Here is a 17,084-nt window from a genome sequence, read left to right as displayed (position 1 = left end):
TTTTGGTCTACAAATTACAATGTGGTCTTCTAAAAATTTGAATGGTTTAAAATGGGCATTGGGGTATTGGCTTTTGGTCAAAATGGGTCTGAAAATGGGTCTGAAAATGGGGACTAGGGTTGACAGCATTGGCTGCACACACCCCTATCAAACCTGGCCAGAGGTACCCCCAACTCCAACCCCAACCCTGTGGGGGCATTACTATACTAGTACAGAGACTTCAAGTTGGCAATTTGACTTCACAAACATGTACTGGCTCCAACTATAATGTCAAGCCAGATAGCCAAGTCTCTTGGTAGAAATAAGGCATTACTGTACTTTCACAACAACATTTTATCATAGCAAAACACTCAGACATGCTCAAGGCAGAAATAGATTTACCGTACGCGTGTTCACTGCATAGTTGGTATAAAAATAATATCATAGCATCCCAGCAGTAAGTCATTTGTTCCAATGACACAAATAGTTTCATAGATAGCCAAGGATTCATATTTCAACCACAGCTTCAGCACCATACGATTCCTATGACCTTTGACCTTTTGACACATTCTACATACCAAGAGCGTATTTAAAATACTATTGATATTGTTGTACTCCTCACAACATTACCTCCATTGAAAGTCAGACATATTTTTTTTAATTTTATTTCTCCTTCGTTAAAGCTACTAAAAGTTCTACCTACTTTGATATTTGTGTTCATCCTTATATCATTCCAATAAACTAGTACTGTACATAATTATAGTATTAAATAAATGATTGTTACAAACATCACTTCAAATATACTAGTATTATGCATATGATGAAGAAACAGCCATTTAAAAACATATATTTAAAAAAAACTGTAAGACTGTAACATAAAATGGCTATGATAACTTGGTTTTGTCCTCATACTTTTTAACGGTCTGAGTTTGGCAATGGGAGGAAAATTATCAAAGGGCTGATGGTCTAAGTATTTATACAAGTTAGGGCTGGAATTTAATGCAGAAGGCTGTATCAGATTTAGCCAAGTGAACTGTTTCAGCAACAATTGTATATTAATTTCAATTTGTCAAAAACCTTACCATCTTATAAATTTCACAGTCTAGATACAATGTTTAGTTGTCTGTACCCAGGACTACTAATGTGTCCTGGACTACTGCTAGCAATGGTAGTCTAGATACAATGTTTACTAGTCTATGTGTCCTGGACAACTATTAAATTGGTAGTCTAGATACAATGTTTAGTAGTCTATGTGTCCTGGACTACTGCTAATTTGGTAGCCTAGATACACTGTTTAGAAGTGTGTACCCTGGAAAACTGCTAAGTTAGTCATGTTTAGTAGTAGTATGTACCCTGGACTACTGCTCATCTGGAAGTCTATAGATACAATGTTTAGTAGTGTATGTACCCAGGAATACTGCTAATTTGGTAGTCTAGATTCAATGTTTTGTAGTCTATGTCCTTGGCAACTACTAATTTTGAGCCTTGCAAGTGCACAGAAATCATGTTTAGGTACTTAAGCTCTGATCGAAAAAAGTGTGTGAATCACTGAAAAAGTGTACGAATAAATATAAATTCACACTACCTCCACACTGAACTTATTTTTGCACAGAGATACCTTCAGCTGATTTTAAATTACAACCAGTCTTCAAACTTAATACATGGAATTATAATTTGCTTTTTGACAATTTGAAGATCACATAGTATTAATTCTTTACATGTCAACAGAAAAAAATCCACTTTTTTAGACTAAAATTTTGGAGAGAAATGTGGTGACTACTTGAGTTTAATACAACAACTGCTGAGTATTAAACTTCCTAGTCAAGAATAGCTCTAACATAAAGGAGAGATATATTGAAAATTGTTTGATCTTAAATTAATTAATTGTAATTTTACACAGAGCATCTATTAGCTAGTTGTCAAATATATCCTGTAAACACTCGGGGACACTCTCATTGCAAAAATCTAAGAGAAGACATTCCGCAAATAATGAGTCACCAAATATGTAGTAAGAAAAGGGTACTTGTGACAGACTCCAAAACATGTTTGTACAAGTCAGTTAGTTTGACATAAATACAGTACATACAAATCTCACACAATGGTCTGAAAGTTCAAACTATCCTCCAACTTCAATTAGGTCATACCTTGCCACTCACTGCTTACAAACATATATGTTTCTGAAGAAAAATTAGGCCTTACAACAAAACTGCTTTTCCTAAAATATTCCAGTTGAAAAATTAAAATAAAAACAATTATCAAATCACATTCATACATTTGCAAGTGCAGCTATTATTGAAAGTAGATGTGACACTTGTAACTAATATCACAGTATTCTGCTTATTTAAAGGAAATTTTTTCAATATCATCTGTATGACTACAACAGAAATTGAACAATTGTCTATCAGAATTTTGAATTATTTGTGAACTTGTATATGCCAGTGAACTCCATAATTCAATATACAGAACATTAGTAATCACATATGCATAACAACACCATTATTTGTTGTATAGAAAAATATCTCATATTTTATCATGTCAAAATGAGAACAATCCCACACCAATACAATGAAATAACAGCAAATAAATAATACATACAAAACCACACTGGAATTTTATATTTTTAAAAAATGTGACCCGGCCTTTACATGGCATATAACGATTGGGTCCTTTTATCGTCAGCATAAATATCAGACACTTAGACACAGATCATTTTTTCTATGTATGAATTTGGCATTAAAATACATTTTTGAATCTTGGCAAATTTGCTAAAGGAATCTACTGACATTCACCCCACTCCACCCCTTGCCCCCTACCAGCACCCCCTTGAAATCTGTTCATTTATAAAATGAATTCAATTATCTCTATATCATATCTCACTTTCACTATCATTGTCAATAGTGACAAAATAATCCCTAAAGGCTAAAGCAGACCTATGTATGGCTTTTTTCTTCAATCTCAAAAGTGAGATTTTAAAACAGCCATCTATATTCTGAACTGGGGGGAATTCGGAGTGACCGACAGTGTTAATAGGTGTCACATTCGCACGTTTGCAGTTTTGATTTTAAAAACAATACATCGATCGTTTATGGTTTCTTCCCATAATATGCCATGCAGGCGGCATTTTATAAGGGTTTCTCAGTGCCTTCACTTTATATTCAAGGCGACTTTGCCTCACCCAAAATAGTCACAATACGATCTTTTGAACAGCTTTGCGGTCTTATATATTTTAAGTAGGGAGTGCTGTATTCAGACTGTGCTAGAGTTCTTATCGCTCTTGGAGGCGGCATGCAAAGTGTCAACAGCAAGCCGTGTTAGAGATTTTACATTGGCTCGTGTTACGAAAACATCATCAAACTGTTAAAGTTACGTGGAATACAGCGAGAAGACACGTCTTTTTTAGTTTGCAAATGCAAACAACGATCACAAATCAATTTACAAATGAATTTCGAGCTCACCTGTTCTGACAGCCATTCTGCTAGTTTCGCCCTGATTGTGCTGACGTCACTATTTTACGCGTTTCTCTAAATAAAGTACTTGAAACACAATAAATATACTTCAGAAACATAATGTATGCACCAAGAGCTTTAGCGATATGATAACAGCTGGAAATGTAATCGAATGTATTAAAAACCCCGTAGCAACGTGTCTGAATTCTAGATATTTTCCGGCGGTCACAGCTATTTACACAGTTTTTGATGACGTAACACACATCCTCTCACAGGAGAAACCCCTTGTCCGACAGCATCGCAGTGTTTACCATCGTCTGTCGGCTTTGCGTCAAGGGGGAATCAAAGTGGCTTATTTTATCGGTGACCGGTACCTCAACAGTGAAGAGAATGACTTCGTCTCCCTAATCGTTCAAGAAATATCCCAATTCAGCGAGCAAAACGACTGGAATAATAGGTAGGAAGACAAGAACCGAATGGCAAATTTTGAAAACTCTTTGACTCGAGTCTTTCTGTGTTTGAGAATTATTTTGATAAGGAAAGATTGTCTTGTATTATATTTACATGGCATGATTCGAGGTTCGTTATGGTTCGTTAATATATTGCGAAATTAGTGGCAAGTATTTCCTTGACATTATTCGTAACGGTCATTCAAATGTTGATCTCAACATAACGGTTGACCGTTCGTACGTGGTGTATGGTCTGGATATAGCGGTTTCTCTTGTCTCGTGCTATCCTACATCGCATCTCAAGATCTTTCTTTACGGGGTCAAAGATGATTCGATACCACGTTAGCATAATTAGCTTGCAGACGGTGTACGGGACTCGATTGTCCAGAGAAGGAAAGGGCCATTTGTCGAATCCCAACTTACTCAGTCATGTCGTTTGCAAGCAGACTATGGCTCCCAATACCTTCCTGCCCCTTCCATCGTTAGTTTGAACAGTCACACGGAAGTACCTCGGGGGAAGTCCGGGAGGTACATTTATTTAGCGAAAACTTGGCCATTAGACCTCTTTTGCATGATTTGTTAGGATTGGTGCATTCCGAGGACGGCGAATTGAAAATTTTAGCATGATCTTAAAGGGTCATGTTTCAATCTTGGATCATTGCTTGAGTGTTGTGTCGTCAGTGGAGCCACAAGGCAAGGATTACATAGGGTCATGTGCATTGTTATTTCTAGACCAAATGTTTCTATAGCTCTGCCTGAAAACTATGTTTCACAACTAAATTTCAAACCCAGTCCCAAATATTCGTAAAAACATACAATTAGTACACTGTTTTATAAGCAAATAACTTGTTATTATGATTGCTATTGTATCATCTTTCTTTAGGCTACTTATATTCCCACCTCTTTCAAGTAAACATCGATTCTTGATCCATAACATTGCTGAGGATTTCACTTGCCTTACAAGTTTTTCCATCGGCATAGGAGAAGATAGACGGACTGTAGTTTGCCCCCAACAACTAAGGTAAGACAATTAACCAAGACAAGATGGGCACTCATAGAGAAAAATTGAAAGATTTAGTTTCAGGTGTAACAATTAGGGATTGCAGATGAATAGATTGCAATACAAATTCAAGGGCAACAAAGGCGAGAGTGATATCTCTGAAGCACTTTTTTATGCATAGGGTACCCAGTAAAAGCCATTTTCACCAATTCTACATCATGCAGCTTCACTGAAATGCATTTATAAAAATTGAGAAATCTGGCTAGAGGCCTGTTGTACACTTGGATGAAGCATTCTGGGAAACAAATAAAGTTAGGAGTTTCTATTTTGTTGTCACAACTGAACTCAGCATTATGTGGGCATTGTTTCACCTTCAAAACATGTCATTTACATGTATTTAAGTTTGTTTATTTTTGAATTAGTAAAAATGACAACCTTTGGAAACCAATATGGTTCGTTGTATTATATGATTTGAAATATGCAGTGACTTGACCTTATTTGTGTGTGTGTGGGTACATTTCTTGTAGGAACATGTCTTCAAGAGAGGAAGACGATCCAAACCATTGGAGGAATCCAAGACCATCAACTGGGTACCGAGGCAGAGAGTATGCTTATAGATCTAACCAGCAACAGGACAGGCAATATGTACACCATTCATCTACATCGCACCATCAAGAAGACAGGCATTATGCACACCATGCATCAGACCACCACCAAGACAGACACCATGCACACCATGTATCAGACCACCACAGTCAAGACAGACACCATGCACATCATGCATCAGACCACCATGATCAAGACAGACACCATGCACATCATTCAATGTCAGGGTCTAGGAAAGCATACATGGATGTAGAATCTGAAAGATCACCAGGAAGAGATAGAAGAACAAATGCTGGCAAAGGTGAAGGTGACAGAAACAAAGAGAGGAGGTATGATAAACAAGGTGTCCACCCCACCGCCCACCTCCCCCAAAAAAACACACAAAAAAACACAAAAAAACACACAAAAAACACACAAAAAACCCTGGTTATTTTAATTTGTAATTAGTTACTGATACCAATAGAAATATGTATTTTACATGAGCACATTGGGTGTAAGAAATCATTCGTTAAGTTATTCACCCTTCACTGTGTACTGTATCATATGACTAACAGTTATATATAATTATTTCATTCTAAAGTTGATCAATTTGACCCATTCATTACACATATTATGTGTTTAGTCTGTCTATGCAATATAAAGAGGGTTGAAGTTCCAGTGTTATTCTTTCCAACATTGACTCCAAAACTAAAAAAATATACCATTACATTCGGCCAGTTTTTCTAAAATGGTGTGACAACGCGTTTTTGTTTTTGTTTTGTTTGTTTGTTTGTTTGTTTGTTTGTTGTTTTTTTTTGTGTTTTTTTTATTCTCAACAAACCTATCACTCAGTCTGCTATTTATGGCAGTTACTGTTCTTTTAATTTAGTACTTTAGAGTAAGTCTGTATGTGGGCAGATGTCATTTTGCTGGTTAATGTTTGGCTTTGCAGTTGTCTTCACTGAAGTAGGAAGGGTTATTTTTGTGTTTCCCCACAGATGTGCCTACTGCATGGGCTGGACAAACACACACAACAAATAGACCGGTGCAAGAGTTTTAAGTGATGCACATGTTGACCAGAAACTATTCTTCTTCTTTTTTTTGGCCTTACAGTCTTTGAACTAAAAATGAATTTCATTTATGTTTGCATGTTTAATTTTGAAAGAGAAAATTCTACCTCTTGTCAATACATTCATTTTTCAATATCAGGAAGGTGTAAGATGACTCACAGATGAAATTGTTCACTTCTACAGACTAAAGTCTAGAAGACCCGCTCAAGAGTTGTATGTGCCTAGAGCCATGAGACAAAGACCACAAGAACACGAAAAAGAAGACAGAGATAGAACTATGGAAACGGTAGTCAAGGAAACTAGGAGACATGAGAGACACTATAATCCATCACCAGGCCGATCACCAAAAGAAACTAGGAGAGAAAAACAAGAGAAAAGAAGACAAGGAGATGATATGAAACGATCTCCTAAGACTAGAGATGTGAAGAAAGATAGGATACCAAAGAACAGACAGAGTGACAGACGTGATTATAGGGAGGAACACACTGCCCAAAATGTGACACACAGGGATAGTAGTAGAGATGGCAAAGTAACTGGTCAAGACAAACATGTCAAAGAGAGTGTACAAGACTGTGATGAGTTTAAAACAAGGAAATATAAGAAAAATGATAATGACTTGGATGTGGAAGATTCTTGGGAAACTTACTACAGAGAGGAACAAGGAAGTGAAAATAATCAAAGTGAGACAAAACCAACAGCAAATGTACCCATCAGGGAAACTAAACATCAGTTGGTTTGTCCAGAAATAAGGTATCAAAGTGCTGAATATGAATCTGATGCTCGTTTGAAAACTCGGTGTGAAGATAGAGATGCCATTGTTAATGACAGTTGTGAAAATGTCTCTCCTAAAACTGATAAAAGTGATGTTAGTAAGAGGAAAAGCCGTGGTATGGCAGATGTGGAGACAAAAATTTCAGTACCTCAGTCTGGCAGCGAGACAAATATTGATCAGGAAAAGAGAACTGAGAAAACAAAACATGCAGAAGCTAAAACATTGCCTCAGGATGATGTGTCTTCTCAGAAAGGGAATAAAGAGAAAAAGTGTGACATTTCTAACAAATCGGACAGAAGGAGAATTTCTAAGGAAACACAAGAACAAGAGTGTGTGAATGTTGCAAGCTATGCCTGTGATACAAAAAGACCAGTTGTTATATGTGAAACAGAACACATTGAAATGTCTTCAGGACAAAATGAAGACCTTACTGTGAATACAAAAGAATCTGTTGAAGGAGTGATTGATTCAAAATCAGTACGTGTCAGGGATGAAGGAAGTGATGTATCAAAACATGCATCGGAAAACATTGGTCCTGTTGCCATGGCTACACAAAATACAAGGGAACCACGGATTACCTCACAACAAAGATTAAACAATGTAAAGGAATCAACCATTTATTCCAGTGATATTGATACGGCACAAACAGCACAGGAACCAACAATTTGTGCACACAGCAATGATACAACACAAACAGCACAGGAACCAACAATTTGTGCACACAGCAATGATACAACACAAACAGCACAGGAACCAACAATTTGTGCACACAGCAATGATACAACACAAAGTGCAATGGAACCAGCAACTTGTGCACACAGCAATGATACAACACAAACTGCAATGGAACCAGCAACTTCTGCACACAGCTATGATACAACACAAACTGCAATGGAACCAGCAACTTGTGCACACAGCAATGACACAACACAAACTGCAATGGAACCAGCAACTTCTGCACACAGCAATGATACAACACAAACTGCACAGGAACCAGCAACTTGTGCACACAGCAATGATACAACACAAACTGCAATGGAACCAGCAACTTTTGCACACAGCAATGATACAACACAAACTGCAATGGAACCAGCAACTTCTGCACACAGCAATGATACAACACAAACTGCAATGGAAACAGCATCTACCACCCACAACAATGATGTAACACAAACAGCACAGGAATCAGAAACCTCCACTCACCACATTGACATAGAACAAACTGTAATGGAAACAGAAACTTCTGCCCTCAGCAATGATAATACGGAAAACTCAGGAAAAATAATGCCAGTTACTGCCTTGACTATATCAGAACCAGATTGTCGTGAATTTGAGGAGAAATCATCACCTTGTGAAGACCTTGAAATTATGTCTAGCAAGTCAAGTCAACTTAAAAATGAAAGTATTCATGACAATGATGCTACTCTTTGGTCTGAAGTGATGTCAGATGCAAACAACTCTGGTGAAACATATCCACAAACAGTGCCACAATCCATAGATGTAGAACCTATAAGTGATTGCACCTCCAAGAATAATGTCACCAAGGAAGTCAGTGTTTCCATGGAAATAGATAACGCTGCGAAGGAAAATGAGGAGGAGGAGGAGGAGGAGGAGGAGGAAGGAGAGGAGGAGGATTCATGGGACACGATGTTTGATGATAGTGGAGAGTGTCTAAATGAAGATTTGAAGAAAGAGGTAGGAAGCATTGAATTTTCTGTATTCCAATATATTGGACTCTAGAGGGCGCTATATATAATTTTCTTAGACGTACTACATTTGTATGAAAGAAAAATGTTTGACATTGACAGTTCTAATTCCCAAAGATTTTGAAATATCACTGACAGTGACCGTTCATATCTTTCAGTTCTGTAGTCATAACTTCTTAGAAAGTAGTTTCATTTCTAACCAGGTTTCACTTTTTCTGCGAATTACAGTTATCCAAACAAGTGAAGAAAAAGAAGAAGGAGAAGGCCATTGTTGTACAAAAAGCAGAGTATGATTACTACAACTATCAACCTAAAGATAACTTTGATTATTCAGGTATAGTATGACTTTATCTTTTTATAATTATCACTTTCTATCACCAATATCTGAACTTAAATGTGAGAAATGAAGTAATTTTCCAGATACTGGATCTTGTCTTGGTATTAATTTTGATGATAGTGGCAAGTTGAGAAAAGATATGAGGATTTGTACAGTAAAGTAAATTGAGACACTTCTCTTTACTTGATATTAATAGTTACTGGTAACGTTGAAGAAGGAATTTTTTTTAAATGGTAACACGCCAACAAGAGCAATGTCACAATTTAGTGCCTGCGCAAGGGTTAGCTAGCACCCTTTACCAAAATGTTGATGATGCCCAAGCTGAAAGTAAGGGCATCATCAAAATTTGGGTAACGACTGTCAGCCTGTGGGCAATATCTCTGCATGGGCAATAGTCTATGTAGAGGTCATGTGATGCGATTCTGTCCAATGACAGCTTGCTTAGATATAATACAATTCATTAAAATTTGTAAGTAAAATTTGTACAAGATTGTACCAAGTACAGTGTAGTTGATATCTGCTATGTTAGTATTCTATGTATTTAATTAATCCAGATTCTGCTTCTGCTTCTGCTGTCTAAATTCATATTTTGTTGTTGCTATGGTTACAGCATTTTCCCATGTGATAGAGGTGTATGACTTTCCACCAGAGTTGAAAACAGAAGATCTCCTCATGGCTTTTAAACAATTTCAGTAAGTTTCAATATATTTAATTCTGTTAATTTAACTTTAATATCCACATTAAACCATGAAGTTCAGTTGATAGGAAAAAATAACATATACAGATAGTGTTATTAATACTTGTGTGAAAAAAAGTCGTGTGTCAAAGCCATAGAAAAATTGGTCCAGAAAGAATCTAATCTTTATGGTTCTATTGATATTGATAACACTAATATTAGTAATAATAAAACCTAGGATTGAAACTCTGGATTGGAACCTGGGTCTTACCATGATTATTTGGCACCCACAGGAAAAGAACTAAACTTGCTAGAGACACCCCTCCTCCCCCCCCCCCAACCCAGCCCCAACTTGTGTTATTACTTAATATACAGTGCATTTCAAATATAATCACCCATACAGTGTGCAATATGTGTATGAACCATAGTTGTGTATATCATTCTTTTGCTTCGAAGCAGATTACCTGTAATACTGGTGGACATTGTAAGCCCGCAAACGACTAAAACTGGCCAATTGAAATGTAACACAATCTTTTGGGAAAATTATACAGCTTTTTTTTTAATTACAGTGGAAAGTTTCGTGAATTTAAAGATCTGTTACTATCAATGCACTCTTTTATAAATTATCAAGTATAAGAAATCTTGGCCTTAAACTTTTTTTAAATATCAGCCATGATGATAAAAATCTGAAGGGAAATAACGTCATTTATCTTTCTCATTTTTTTATCAGGACGCAAGGTTTTGATATCAAGTGGGTGGATGATACACATGCATTAGCTGTCTTTTCTGGTTCAATATGTGGTGAGTATTCTCATTTACCTACAAACAGATGATTATAGCTGAAAATATGACCTGTGTAATCAGATGTAATCTTTTATATGCAAGTTGACCTTGACCTCTAATGTCAAGGTCGTATGTCAAAATCAAGATATTTAGTGCCATACTGGGAAGATTGTTGTGAATTTACAGTGTAGTTGATATCCACTGTGCATGAATAGTGGTATTTACTTCAGCAAATATGTAATCAGATATAATTTTCACAGCTGAATTGACCTTGACCTCAAATGTCAAGGTCGTATGTCAAAAACAAGATATTTAGTGCTATCAATGGAAAGACGACTATAGTATTTTATATTTTTAGACTTCCATGATCTTGCAGTGAACATTTTTAGGGTCTTCTAGGATTTACACTATCTTGATTACAAGGGGATAATATCTACATAACCAATGCACCACTATCAGTATCACCCACTTTTAGTTTGTGTCTATCTTACTTTGTCAATGGTATATTTTCCATAGTAATAATTATAGATTAATACACTACTTGATACTATTTGCAGCAAATGACGCTTTGGACACAAAACATCCACTGTTAAAGACACGTCCATTAATGATGGCTACTAGGGAATCTAAAATGAAAGCAAGGAAATCTGTTGAGTTCCTACAACCATACAGGGCTAGACCAGAAACTACAGCAATGACAGGTAAGTTGACAACCCTTATAAACCCTGTCTACTTCCATTGCAGAGTGAAACCCTTAGTCGCAACCATGTGAGGTTTCCAGAACTTCATTTGCACTGGTTTGTTGACAATACTATGATCTTAATATGTAACACTGTGTCTCAATATCTGGCAAAGTAAAGCTCAATGTTTTATTAGTCACTTTGTCGCTTTAGAAATGCAAATAATTCTATCTTATCTGACTTGATGGCTCATGACATCAGTGTTTATCATAAATGGATAGTGGCAGGAAACCATCTTGATGATGTCACTGCACTGTTCAGGTGTTGCATATCACTTTTTGCTTTACTTCAGCATAAATATTACAGATAGCCTAAAATATTCTGAAAGGTCCAGTCATTGTCCTATTATTTACCCACAATGAGCGTATTATATAAGTGGAAGCAACCACTGCCGGGATCTTTCAGGCAAAGCCTAAAAATGCCATGTTTTATACGTACAGGTAGACATCCTGAGTTCTTACCTCCGAACACATTTTTGAAAGTTACCCTTTACTTTTAAGGCTTCTCAATGCTACAAAGTCCCATACACATGCAGACCAAAGTTCAGGTTTTAGGAGACGGTCCATCAGTGTTCTAAGTTAATATTTTCAGTACACAAGTGCATTTGTAGAGAAATAATATTGTCCTCATATTACACCCATGTATGTTGAACTCCAGAGCCAATTATTGCAAAAGTAACTTTAATGGAACAAAAGACCGATAAATTAATAATGATAGCAATTATTATTATTTAAAATAACTTTCTACAGTAATAATAATTTGAATAATAACAGGCTGAATTTTCCTTTAAAAAAAATACCATTGATTTGTTTTCCAGCAAGAAGACTTGTTATTGGTGCTCTTGGTATAAGTGGTATAAGTGCTCCTAGAGCAAAACGAGACGAAGAAAGAAGAAAACTTAAAGAAGCCAAAGGTTGGTTGAAATATTATACAATGATACACATTTGTACACATTCAAATATAAAACATGACCCTGGTCATTCTATGTGACAACAAGATGCATCTATGTTGTTTGTCCTGTGGTGCCTGAAAAACTGAGTCAAAAATGGTCAAAATTGCCGTTATTTTTCCTGATTTTTCATAAATTATGTTTGCAGAGGTATAATTATATTATTCCCCAATATTTTCCTTCACGTGATTCAACTTTAAATTACCCATGACAAAAGGTTTTGTCACCACTCATCTTTAGACTCAGAGTGACAAGGCCCTTTAGGTCACTGTTATTTTCCTTGGCTGAATGAAGAAACATGTTAGGGCATAATGTAATAAATGTAACAATATGTATCATAATATTGCACATGTTCTCCTGAAAGTTCAAGGCACTCACAACTATTACCCCTTGTATGGACTTACAACGGCACAACAGCACTTTAATTCCTCAACCCCCTGGTAGATATCTAGTAAATACACCTCTAAAGTAATTTTCCAATCCATGGACCATTTCACTTGTAAAAGTAATAAAAACACAAACCATAGCTCATAATTTATCCAACTGTTTATCTTTCAGACAAGAAACGAGAAGAGAAGAAACAGAAGCACGATATGTGGGAAGGGAACATATGACAAGGCAAAAAATAGTTTTAATTACTAATCTGTTTTTAATACTTATCTCAACATTTTACATCTCATCTTATATTCTCAATGAAATTGACATTCTAGTATTTATTTTTAAACCGATTTCTTTCTTTCTGTTTAATTTCTTTTTAAAAACATTTTTTTTAATGGTGATAATGAAATTTCTACTCACAGAGTCAAGATATTTCTTGGAAGCAAATCCCAAATTTTCGCTGATGTTTCTTCAGCAACATCAGGGGTGTGCTACAGTGGACTATTTGTCACATATCTCAGGAGCACACCCATGATGATACTGACAAGATGTCGGCGAAAATTATGGAGTCGCTTCCAAGAAATATTTTGACTCTGTGAGTGGAAATTTCATTACTAAGTATGAAGCCAGAGTCCATGAACATTCGTTCTCGTATTTATTAATGTGTTGATAAACAAACTTAAGGTGTGAAATAACATTTATGGTGTCAATGAAATTCACTGTAATCTGACTATAATTATTCCCAAGGAACTACGTTATGTGTTTTTGAGTGAAGCAGTTCTAGGAAGCATGAACTTAGCATGACAACTGTTTTATTCCTTCTTTTTTTTCAAAAAGTTTTTGTGATTGGAGTAGTAGGCCATTCCAGACTGCAAACAGGAAATTAAGAATACAGTGCCCTCGCTCAAATTGGGAGTATCATCACTTCACAGTAACATTTCTTAAGAGCTTTGTCCCTTGGTATTCTGTAAAAGTTTATGTCAGGGATGTTTTTCGTTTTGCTCAGACATTGAGGAAAGCAGTCTTGAGCTATGATTAACTGAGCAACCTGTATCATGTATACCCCCAAGGTACACAGAGACAGGAAGTAGAGCGCCACCATGGCAAATTTTGGCCTTCATCAGTTGCAGCTAGTACAGTTGAAAGATTTTAACATCTTTGGTTATTAAAGAAGCTAAGATAATAAGGTCATGATGAACAAATTTATTATTTAGGACTCTCATAGGGTTAGGGTTGCACATCCCTGTAACATTCACATACCTAGGACAGGGTTGTGCACATAGCTGTACCAGCTCAGTGGAGCCACGGGGGCTGTACCAGCTATGTGTACAATATCCCTCTAACAGCTGTGGCCAACACACTTGGTGTAACATACCTAGCTACCTACATAAAAACCATAGAGGTATATGATAAACAAATAAATAATGAATATTTGTAATCCTTTCTTTTTCATTTATCATAGGTCCATTTGTATTCACGTTTTTAAAAAGTTAACATAAACAATTTTTAAAATACATTTTTTTAATGTAATTTTTTTTTAAATACTACATATTGTGTGCTATCCATGAAATACTACTACTATGACTACAAAATGTTACATATTTGCAAATCTTTATTTTAGAACCATATTTGTCAGAAAATTTGTAAAATCTACACTTGGTGACATGGTGTATAGAAATACAGTAGTTACAAGTAAAATCACAAAACCTGAAACAAAACAGGTTTGGCAAAAATCTTACCAACATTGCTACATTTTATCATCTGGTGCAACAAAATCTTTTAGTAACATTTTTATTGAGCCAGACGATAAAATGTAGCAATGTTAGTAACATTTTGGTCGAGCCAGATGATAAAATGTAGCAATGTTAGTAACATTTTGGTCGAGCCAGACGATAAAATGTAGCAATGTTAGTAACATTTTGGTCGAGCCAGATGATAAAATGTAGCAGTGTTAGTAAGATTTTTGTTGAGCCAGATGATAAAATGTAGCAATGTTAGTAAGATTTTTGTTGAGCCAGATGATAAAATGTAGCAGTGTTAGTAAGATTTTTGTTGAGCCAGATGATAAAATGTAGCAGTGTTAGTAAGATTTTTGTTCAGCCAGACTATAAAATGTAGCAATGTTAGTAAGATTTTTGTTGAGCCATATGATAAAATGTAGCAATGTTAGTAAGATTTTTGTTGAGCCAGATGATAAAATGTATTATTATTATTATTATTATTAATCTTTATTTATTAATCTCGATAACTCCATAGGTTTATAAACCTCTTTTCGTGGAGGTCGAGATAGCAATGTTAGTAAGATTTTTGTTCAGCCAGACTATAAAATGTAGCAATGTTAGTAAGATTTTTGTTGAGCCATATGATAAAATGTAGCAGTGTTAGTAAGATTTTTGTTGAGCCAGATGATAAAATGTAGCAATGTTAGTAAGATTTTTGTTCAGCCAGACTATAAAATGTAGCAATGTTAGTAAGATTTTTGTTGAGCCAGATGATAAAATGTAGCAGTGTTAGTAACATTTTTGTTGAGCCAGATGATAAAATGTAGCAATGTTAGTAACATTTTTGTTGAGCCAGATGATAAAATGTAGCAATGTTAGTAACATTTTTATTGAGCCAGATGATAAAATGTAGCAATGTTAGTAACATTTTTGTTGAGCCAGATGATAAAATGTAGCAATGTTAGTAACATTTTTATTGAGCCAGATGATAAAATGTAGCAATGTTAGTAACATTTTTGTTGAGCCAGATGATAAAATGTAGCAATGTTAGTAACATTTTTGTTGAGCCAAACAAATGTTTTGTTTCAGGTTTCGTTATTTTAGTTGTATGTTTTTTTAACTCTTAACATCTTGAATTTAATAACTACATTGTCCCTGAGACTGTAAAATGTGTGTATATTAGTAATTTAGTATTATGGTACCATCTTATCATACTAAGACTGCAGGCCAGTCTATCATCAAATGAAATATGTAAATCATAATAATTTCACAACCTGGTTAGTTCTTGTCGGGAATGCCACTGCAGGAAATAAAGCCTTATTTTCTTAGAAAGACATTTTTGTTAACTTTAGTTTCTGGAGAGTCATTTCATGATTTCACATCATATCACATACACTATGTGATGGCTGAGATGCACAGAGTTGAGTCAAACTTGTTCCTCATTCATTGGTCAGTGGTGGCCCTTCCCATGGACATGCATTGTATTGTGGGAGTCAGCAGACATGTATATGTAATAGTGGAACATGAATATTCATGATTGTTATTAAGCACCCGGGGGGGGGGGGGGGGGGGGGGGGTGTTCCCCTTTTTAGTCTTATCTTTCTATGAAGGTAATGTTATGTTTTTAGCCTGAAGTGGCACTAACCATGACACCACTACATCAGGGTTTATCTGTCTAATATGTATTTACAGTCATTTGTTCTATTTGTATAATGAGGGTCACAACATGCATATCGCAGTGTTTCATGACAAGTTGGTGAAATATGGCCACTTTTATTTTCAAAAATCCTAAAGATTGTAAATATCATCGACAATAAAGTGTTTTTGTTAACATGTTTCACCAAATACAACCACTGCAGCAGTTGTGTAGAGATGTCTCTGATCAGAACATTGTTATTATCAGTGGTGATAATTAAAACTGGTTTTGAAAGTACGTAAAAGTCTTGTCCTAACTATCAAACTTACATTCATCAATACAAAACAAGAGCAGGAGCCTCTGATGTAAGTTTGTGCCATGTTCTTATCAGTTTGTTTATGTCTATGACTGTTAGTCATATTGCCATATCACAGACAAGGTTCTTCCTTGTGAGGCCATACACAATATGTCTAGCTTTCACAGACATAAACAAACTGATGAAAGCATGGCACGAGTCTACATCATCAATAAGTGTTAGTGTGGAGAAAGGAGAAGACTTTTCAGCACCTTCAAAGCTAGTTTTAAAACTGTCCACTACTGTTCAAACAACATCCTGATGAGAGGCATCTCTACATTACTACTGCAAGGGTTGTAATGATGTAATCAGGTTGTTTTACATTGTAAATGATCACATGTGTATAGTGTAAGATTTGAAATTCTTACTTTTGAAGGATAGAAGTTGTAGTTTTTTAAAGTATTGATTACAGTGTGTTTATTTATACTTTTGTTTTGTAAATCCAGTGGTATGTCACCAGTGAAATAAAAAACAAATTTCATTGTGAGTTCATTTTGCCTCA

The 17,084-nt window shown here is 35.6% G+C and overlaps 2 protein-coding genes across 2 annotated transcripts in view; one reads left to right on the top strand and one right to left on the bottom strand.

The window, feature by feature from the left end:
• LOC144446494 (uncharacterized) overlaps positions 1-3,535 on the bottom strand; it is a 31,675-nt gene extending 28,140 nt beyond the window's left edge. Inside the window, exon 1 of the mRNA XM_078136266.1 lies at positions 3,435-3,535. The gene's annotated coding sequence lies outside the window, so the exon portion shown is untranslated. The remainder of the gene's footprint in view (positions 1-3,434) is intronic.
• A 5,396-nt stretch (positions 3,536-8,931) lies between these two features.
• Positions 8,932-16,155, top strand: LOC144446443 (coiled-coil domain-containing protein R3HCC1L-like). The gene is made up of 8 exons (XM_078136205.1): positions 8,932-8,996; positions 9,236-9,341; positions 9,955-10,036; positions 10,751-10,821; positions 11,361-11,504; positions 12,361-12,456; positions 13,051-15,070; positions 15,157-16,155. The coding sequence occupies exons 1-7, from the start codon at positions 8,949-8,951 to the stop codon at positions 13,104-13,106; spliced, it is 603 nt and encodes a 200-aa protein (XP_077992331.1). The 5' UTR covers positions 8,932-8,948; the 3' UTR covers positions 13,107-15,070; positions 15,157-16,155.
• The last annotated feature ends 929 nt before the right edge of the window (positions 16,156-17,084 follow it).

This window comes from Glandiceps talaboti, chromosome 15 (genome assembly GCF_964340395.1).
Source record: "Glandiceps talaboti chromosome 15, keGlaTala1.1, whole genome shotgun sequence".
In the NCBI taxonomy this organism is placed as follows: domain Eukaryota; kingdom Metazoa; phylum Hemichordata; class Enteropneusta; family Spengelidae; genus Glandiceps; species Glandiceps talaboti.
This window is presented reverse-complemented; position numbering and strand designations above follow the sequence as displayed.

Bases quoted from the DNA above. Each gene is read 5' to 3' on its own strand.
- LOC144446443 (XM_078136205.1), top strand. From the start codon at position 8,949: ATGTTTGATGATAGTGGAGAGTGTCTAAATGAAGATTTGAAGAAAGAG. The intron at 9,342-9,954 runs GTATAGTATGAC...CTATGGTTACAG, and splicing joins AGATAACTTTGATTATTCAG to CATTTTCCCATGTGATAGAG. The intron at 10,037-10,750 runs GTAAGTTTCAAT...TTTTTTTATCAG, and splicing joins ATGGCTTTTAAACAATTTCA to GACGCAAGGTTTTGATATCA.